Here is an 8,950-nt window from a genome sequence, read left to right as displayed (position 1 = left end):
AATAATGGCGCTCAAAGGACAGAAGATGAATGCCATCAAATAAGAATCCCAATATTCAGAGTTGGTACAAATCCACTTCCGTCATACGAAGCAATCGTAACGAAGGAAAGTATTAACGAAGGGATCACGGTTACCAATGGACGGTGACCTCTCCTAAGGTCACGGGGTCACCTAGACTGAAGGAGAGGAGTTAACGGGTTGACCAAACTCGTTACCACTAACATCCAAATGACAAAAGAGGAATGCTGCAGGCTAACTTTCTTGGACCACCAGAGATTACAGTCAGCCGAAGGGAAAGTCCCATTTGTTTCATCAGAGATTGACTCGAAGACTGAATCTACATAGAAAACTGATGACAAGGCTATTATCTAACTCTATATATAGGGAGCATGATCCCTGGACAACACACACACTCAGTCATAATCACTCATACATAAAAACATTCTCAATGAGTTACCTCCGTATCTTGGTGGCGTAAAGTACGATACCTTCGTACTACCTTCGGGGAATTGTCAACAAGCATACATCCACCATCATATCACCCCATATCGTCCATTTAGTGATCAGATCCCAACTTCCTTGTTCAGCTAACAAGGTGTGCCAAGAATTGTACAAACAATTGGCGCCATCCGTGGGACACCACTTCAATACTTACTTTGTTTGAAAAACGCAAGATCATGGCGGAATCTGATCATCCACCGCCCGGTTTCTCTCTACCATCTGAGGTAGATCAACCTGAAACCGGAACACGGACACCTCTCACTCCTGCTATGCCAATAACTACAAACCGGAATGATTCTGAACCACCACCGCTAATCGATAAAACCTTCATACTCAACAACTATGATAACATACGCGCTGTTATCAAAAAGTTGCGAGAAGAAGGTCAGTTACATAGTTAGCGAACACTGACGTATGACAGCAATGATGTCGACGAAGAAATGGAAATGGAGGCCAGGCCAGCAAGAAGTCTCCCCTTACCAACCAGCCTCAGATCTTACAACCGGTAGTCCCTCCGAGTATCACTCTCCAGCCGATACCTTCATAGCCGACTCATTCAATGACCACCACCAGTATCCCTCTGAGCCACTCAGGAGGACCAATTACGCAGCAGTATACCTTCAGGAGCCCATTCCCTGTTGCTCCACAGAACATACCCAACGCCAGCACTATTTTACCAACTGCGGGAATCATTCCCCTGGTAACTCAGCCGAGCGCTTTGTTACCCACAGGGTCACAATTATGGAACGGAAGTAATTCGTGTGTTAGTTTGCCTTTCCAAGGTACGTACATCGGAGGTACCTCGGCATCGAACAACCTCCACCACGGAGCTAGCGGAGATGCTGGTGGATATTTAGACCAACCTTGGAAGAGTCAGAAAACTCCTTTCGTATCTCTAATAAAAAATCACCCGCTACCCATCGGGATAAAGATACCATCCCACCGGGGGTATTACGAAGGAAAAGACGACCCCGATGATTTTATAAATATCTTTGAAGGTGCGGCTCAAATGTCAAGATGGGATACAGCTGTGACTTGTCACGTATTCTCATACGTGCTCAAAAGTGATGCAAGGATCTGGTTTGACTCTTTAGCAAAAGATTACGTCTCCAGCTTCGAGGACCTTAAACGACTTTTTAGGTCGAAGTTTAGCCAGCAAAAGAAACACAAGAAGAATCACGTCGCTGCCCACAGTATCAAAAAAAAGATGGTGAAGCTTCGAGGGCTTTTCTCGTTCGATATACGGACGAAACCCAGCAGATTCCAGGACTCCCCGAGTCACAAAGGATCTCGGGACTCTTATACGGTTGAAGGACCCGAGCATTGGTGGAACATCTCAGTCGGGATCTCCCTGACACTTACGAAGCATTACTAGACAAAGCATATGTTTGGCTTGACGCAAAAGACACCGCGAACAGCTTCGTGTACGAAGAAACTCAAGGCTTCAAGCGAAAAGAAAAACCAAGTCACCGTGGAGAGAAGTCCGGAAGAAGAAACGAATGAAATAAGTTCTCCCCTTATAGAAGGGAAAACACCCCTGGTATCCTCGGAACGCTGGTAAAGTCACCTAAAGAAATTCTAGCTACCGAAAAGGCCGCCCAAGCCTTCAAAACTCCACCGAAGGTAAATAGTAAAGGAAAAATGAGAGACACAAGTAAATTTTGTGACTTTCATAATGACTTCGGCCATGAAATGGAAAACTGCATACAGTTAAGGCAAGCTATCGAAGAGGCAGTCAGATCTGGGAAACTAACGCATTTAGTAAAAGGCATACGCAACCCGAAGGCACCGAAGCAAGAGCCCAGAACCGAAGAAAAGAAACCGAATATGGACAACGCCATACTTACGGTCACAGAATTCTTCGCAGTTAAGAAGTCAAGAACCTACAAGAGGGAAAGAAAGGGCAGAGTAATAGATTGGGAAGAGATCTCTTTCTCGGCACTTGACACGATCATTCCCTCTGAAAAACCTGTCACAATCAATGGGCGAATCTTCGAGAGAGAGGTACGCTGAGTGTACTTGGATGGTGGCAGCGCATGCGATATCATGTATGAACATTGCTTCGATCAGCTTAGCCCCACCATTAAGGCTCGCCTGAACCCACCGAGGGTACCGCTAATTGGGTTCTCTGGAGAAAGATGCTGGCCAATCGAAGAGGTTAACCTCGACTTCACCATCGGAGAGCCACCACTGACCAGAACCGAAACGATGGATTTTGTAGTGGTTCGGGCCATCTCGCAGCACAACATCCTACTAGGAAGAGTAGCCATGATGAAAATGGGGATAATCGCGTCTACCATACATCAATTGGTGAAGTTCTACACATCCGAAGGGATTGGCACTCTAGCTTCAACCTATGATCGAGAAAAGGTTATCATGGCAATCAGGAAAACAGAGGAAAGACCAAGTGAATGCATCCTAGAAACTAGAGAAGAAGGCTCGAAAGAAGAGAAAATCTCCGTCAACCCTCTGTTCCCTGATCAACAAGTAACCATCGGAGGTTCGTTATCTTCGGAAATGAAGAAAAAGCTTCGCAAGCTACTGCAGGCGAACATCAAAATCTTCGCTTGGGAATACGGAGATATGACAGGCATTCCTCAATTGCTCAGTATCGATGGAACTACCTTCTCTACGGAACACAAGCTCAACGAATACAAGCACCTAGAGCCAATACATCAGAAGAAAAGAAACCTCGCTAATGAGAGGAATGATGCTTCTTGCAAAGAGGTTGAAGAACTACTCCAGGCTGGCACAATCCGGGAAGCGAAATACCCCACCTGGGGTGCAAACCCCGTCATGGTGAAGAAATCCGACGGAGGGTGGAGGATGTGCGTTGATTTTACGAATATCAATAAAGCTTGCCCTAAGGATTGCTACCCCCTGCCGGAGATCGATTGGAAAGTGGAATCCCTAACCGGGTACAAGTATAAGTGTTTTCTTGATGCCTACAAAGGCTACCATCCGATCCAAATGGCCGAAGAAGATGAGGAAAAGACATCTTTCTTCACAAGCAAGGGGATATATTGCTATAAGAAAATGCCCTTCGGATTGAAGAATGCCGGAGCCACATACCAAAGGTTGGTGGACAAAGTCTTTCATAAGCAACTAGGGAGAAATGTGGAAGCTTATGTTGATGAAATGGTAATCAAGAGTCCGGAGGAAAGCACCTTGCTGAGAGACATTCAAGAAACCTTCGACACCCTTCGGACATTCAATATGAAGCTAAACCCCAAAAAGTGCTCATTCGGGATAGAGGAAGGAAAGTTCCTAGGGTATTACATCACTAAGAAAGGAATCTTAGCAAACCCAGAGAAAGTAGACAAATTCCAACAACTCAAAACACCAACCACGGTCAAAGAAATGCAAAGTTTAAACGAGAAGCTAGCGTCATTAAGCTGTTTCCTGTCCAAGGGAGCTGAGAAGCAATTGCCTTTTCTCAAAGTTCTGAAAGGGTGCTTGGGTTCAAAGAAAATATCATGGACTGAAGAGGCCAAAAAGGCTTTCGTTGAAATGAAAGCACGCATAGCTAATCTGCCAACCCTAACATCACCGAAGATGGGAGAGACACTATATCTCTACCTAGCAACGTCCAAGGAGTGCATCAACGCGGCACTAGTGGCAGAACGTGAAAGGATACAGGTCCCGATATATTTCGTAAGCCGAGTTCTACAGGGTGCAGAAGTCAACTACCCAGAGCTTGAAAAGCTCACGCTTGCCCTAGTCCACACCGCAAGGAAGCTACGAAGGTACTTTCAAGCCCATCCTATCATTGTGTTAACTAACAAGCAAATTAGACAGGTTCTTATGAAGCCAGAAAAGTTGGGCAGAATGGCCAAATGGGCAATAGAGCTCGGGGAACATGACATCGACTTCCAAGCTCGCCATTCAATCAAAGCTCAAGTACTAGCAGACTTCATGGCAGAAACAACGGAGACAGACGAAGAAAACAACTCCACCTTCGCGCAAATTATCACCCTGACTGTTGAAACGAAGGAATGGAAACTGTTCACCGATGGAGCTTCCAGTTCTGATGGCTCAGGGGCAGGACTTATGCTAATCAACCCAGAGGGACAAGAGTTTACTTACGCGCTTCGTTTCGAGTTCAGCACAACTAATAACGAAGCAGAATACGAAGCTCTGCTCGCTGGGCTCAGAATAGCAAAGGAGATGAAAATTGAGCACTTACAAGCCTTCGTAGACTCACAACTAGTGGCAAACCAAGTCCTCGGTATCTTCGAAGCAAGACAACCAATCATACAACTTTATCTGTCAAAGGTCAGGGAACTTGTAGAGAGCTTCAGAAGCTTCACAATAGAGCATGTAAGAAGAAGTCAGAATAAAAAAGCAGATGCTCTGAGAAAATTAGCTTCTATCACCTTCGCACACCTGGCGAAGGAAGTGTTGGTCGAAGTATTAGAAAAAAGGTCCATCGAAGCTCAAGAAGTCCACGACTTAATCATCAAAGAAGAAAACACGTGGATGAAGCCATTAAGGGAATATTTGGAGCTCGGAATCTTACCCGAGGATAAAAAAGAAGCAAGAAAGATCCGGATCAAAGCACCGTCATACAAGATAATGAACGGAGCCTTGTACAGGAAATCTTTCCTCACCCCGTGGCTTTGCTGTGTCGGACCAAACCAAGCTTCGATGATCATCAGAGAAATGCATGAAGGTATCTGTGGACTTCATTCCGCACCAAGGTCAATAGTGGCAAAAATGCTAAGGATGGGGTATTATTGGCCAACCATGCACGAAGATACAGTCACGCTCTTACGAACCTGTGAGCCATGTCAGATCCATGCTAGAGTTCAGAAACAGCCAAAGCAAGACATGATATCGGTGTTATCAGCGTGTCCTTTCTCAAAGTGGGGCATAGATCTAGTAGGTCTACTCACAGAAGCACCAGGAGGTTACAAATGACTGGTGGTTGCGATAGACTACTTCACCAAGTGGACGGAAGCAAAACCATTAATCACCACGATAGGGAAACAAATAAAAAAGTTTGTTTTGGAACACATCGTGTGTCGGTTTGGCATACCGCAAGAAATCGTTTCGGATAATGGAAAACAATTCGCCGAAGGTATCTTCTGTAGTGACCCGAACTTTTCCATGTTTATATATATATTAAATGAAATTGTTATTTACATGATTAAGTGTTTCCAACATGTTAAGCAATCAAACTTGTTAAGACTTGATTAATTGAAATAGGTTTCATATAGACAATTGACCACCCAAGTTGACCGGTGATTCACGAACGTTAAAACTTGTAAAAACTATATGATGACATATATATGATTATATATATAGTTAACATGATATTATGATAAGTAAGTATCTCATTAGTTATTTTAACAATGAGTTATATACATAGAATTGTGTTTATTGAATTAAGAAACTCGAACCGATATATATAACGATTATCGTTATAACAATGTCTTACTAATTACATATGAATCATATTAAGATATTGTTAGACTATGTTTAATCATGATAAATGATAAGTAAACATGTCATTATGTATATTAACAATGAACTACATATGTAAAAAGAAGACTACTAACTTAAGGATTTTGAAACGAGACATATATGTAACGATTATCGTTGTAACGAAATTTAAATGTATATATATCATATTAAGATATATTAATATATCATAATATCATGATAATATAATAATTTAACATCTCATTCGATATAATAAACATTGGGTTAACAACATTTAACAAGATCGTTAACTTAAAGGTTTCAAATCAACATTTACATGTAACGACTAACGATGACTTAACGACTCAGTTAAAATGTATATACATGTAGTGTTTTAATATGTATTCATACACTTTTGAAAGACTTCAAGACACTTATCAAAATACTTCTACTTAACAAAAATGCTTACAATTACATCCTCGTTCAGTTTCATCAACAATTCTACTCGTATGCACCCGTATTCGTACTCGTACAATACACAGCTTTTAGATGTATGTACTATTGGTATATACACTCCAATGATCATCTCTTAGTAGACGATGTGAGTCACCTAACACATATGGGAACCATCATTTGGCAACTAGCATGAAATATCCCATAAAATTACAAAAATATGAGTAATCATTCATGACTTATTTACATGAAAATAAAATTACATATCCTTTATATCTAATCCATATACCAACGACCAAAAACACCTACAAACACTTTCATTCTTCAATTTTTTTCATCTAATTGATCTCTCTCAAGTTCCATCTTCATGTTCTAAGTGTTCTTCATAAATCCTATAAGTTCTAGTTTCATAAAATCAAGAATACTTCCAAGTTTGCTAGCTTACTTTCAATCTTGTAAATTGATCATCCAACCTCAAGAAATCTTTCTTATTTATAGTAAGATATCTTTCTAATACAAGGTAATATTCATATTCAAACTTTGGTTCAATTTCTATAACTATAACAATCTTATTTCGAGTGATGATCTTACTTGAACTTGTTTTCGTGTCATGATTCTGCTTCTAGAACTTTCAAGCTATCCAAGGATCCTTTGAAGCTAGATCCATTTGTCTCTTTTCTAGTAGGTTTATTCACAAAACTTGAGGTAGTAATGATGTTCATAACATCATTCAATTCATACATATAAAACTATCTTATTCGAAGATTTGAACATGTAATCACTAGAACATAGTTTAGTTAATTCTAAACTTGTTCGCAAACAAAAGTTAATCCTTATAACTTGACTTTTAAAATCAACTAAACACATGTTCTATATCTATGTGATATTCTAACTTAATGATTTAAAATTGGAAAACACGAAAAACACCGTAAAACCGGATATACGCCGTCGTAGTAACACCGCGGGCTGTTTTGGGTTAGTTAATTAAAAACTATGATAAACTTTGATTTAAAAGTTGTTCTTCTGGGAAAATGATTTTTCTTATGAACATGAAACTATATCCAAAAATCATGGTTAAACTCAAAATGGAAGTATGATTTCCAAAATGGTCATCTAGACGTCGTTCTTTCGACCGAAATGACTACCTTTACAAAAATGACTTGTAACCTATATTTCCGACTATAAACTTATACTTTTTATGTTTAGACTCATAAACTTAAGTTCAATATGAAACCATAGCAACTTGAAACACTCAAAACGGATTTAAAACGAAGAAGTTATGGGTAAAACAAGATTGGATAATTTTTCTTGTTGTAGCTACGTGAAAATTGGTAAAAAAATCTATATTAATCATATCCTAGCTAACTTATATTGTATTATACATGTATTCTAATATATTATGTAATCTTGGGATACCATAGACACGTATGCAAATGTTTTGACATATCATATCGACCCATGTATATATATTATTTGGAACAACCATAGACAATCTATATGCAGTAATGTTGGAGTTAGCTATACAGGGTTGAGGTTGATTCCAAAAATATATATACTTTGAGTTGTGATCTAGCCTGAGACGTGTATACATTGGGTCGTGGATTGATTCAAGATAATATATATCGATTTATTTCTGTACATCTAACTGTGAACAACTAGTTGTAGGTTACTAACGAGGACAGCTGACTTAATAAACTTAAAACAGTAAAACGTATTAAAAATGTTGTAAATATATTTTGAACATACTTTGATATATATGTACATATTTGTTATAGGCTTGTGAATCGACCAGTGGCCAAGTCTTACTTCCCGACGAAGTAAAAATCTGTGAAAGTGAGTTATAGTCCCACTTTTAAAATCTAATATTTTGGGATGAGAATACATGCAACTTTATAAATGTTTTACAAAATAGACACAAGTAAATGAAACTACATTATATGGGTGAATGATTGAAGCCGAATATGCCCCTTTTAGCTTGGTAGCCGAAGAATTTGGGAACAGACCCCCAAATTGACGCGAATCCTAAAGATAGATCTATCGGGCCCAACAAGCCCCATTCTGGAATTTGGAATGCTTTAGTACTTCAAAATTATCATGTTCGATGGGTGTCCCGGAATGATGGGGATATTCTATATGCATCTTGTTAATGTCAGTTACCAGGTGTTCACCATATGAATGATTTTTATCTCTATGTATGGGATGTATTGAGATATGAAATCTTGTGGTCTATTATTATGATTTGATAATATATAGGTTAAACCTATAACTCACCAACATTTTTGTTGACGTTTTAAGCATGTTTATTCTTAGGTGATTATTAAGAGCTTCCGCTGTTGCATACTAAAATAAGGACAAGATTTGGAGTCCATGCTTGTATGATATTGTGTAAAAACTGTACAAGAAACTTATTTTTGATGTAATATATTCTTATTGTAAACCATTATGTAATGGTCGTGTGTAAACAGTATATTTTAGATTATCATTATTTGATAATCTACGTAATGCTTTTTAAACCTTTATCGATAAAATAAAGGTTATGCTTATTTTAAAAATGAATGCAGTCTTTGAAAAA

The 8,950-nt window shown here is 39.3% G+C and overlaps 1 protein-coding gene across 1 annotated transcript; it reads left to right on the top strand.

Annotated features, from left to right (window-relative positions):
• The first annotated feature begins 2,547 nt into the window (after nt 1–2,547).
• Nucleotides 2,548–5,421, top strand: LOC139901405 (uncharacterized). Its single transcript, XM_071884124.1, has one exon. It carries the CDS (start codon nt 2,548–2,550, stop codon nt 5,419–5,421), a length of 2,874 nt encoding a protein of 957 aa, XP_071740225.1.
• The last annotated feature ends 3,529 nt before the right edge of the window (nt 5,422–8,950 follow it).

This window comes from Rutidosis leptorrhynchoides, chromosome 3 (genome assembly GCF_046630445.1).
Source record: "Rutidosis leptorrhynchoides isolate AG116_Rl617_1_P2 chromosome 3, CSIRO_AGI_Rlap_v1, whole genome shotgun sequence".
Taxonomy (NCBI): Eukaryota; Viridiplantae; Streptophyta; class Magnoliopsida; order Asterales; family Asteraceae; genus Rutidosis; species Rutidosis leptorrhynchoides.
The sequence above is the reverse complement of the archived record's forward strand: the minus strand, read 5'-3'. Positions and strand labels throughout refer to the sequence as shown.

Coding starts and splice junctions, on each gene's coding strand:
- LOC139901405 (XM_071884124.1), top strand. CDS start 2,548: ATGTATGAACATTGCTTCGATCAGCTTAGCCCCACCATTAAGGCTCGC.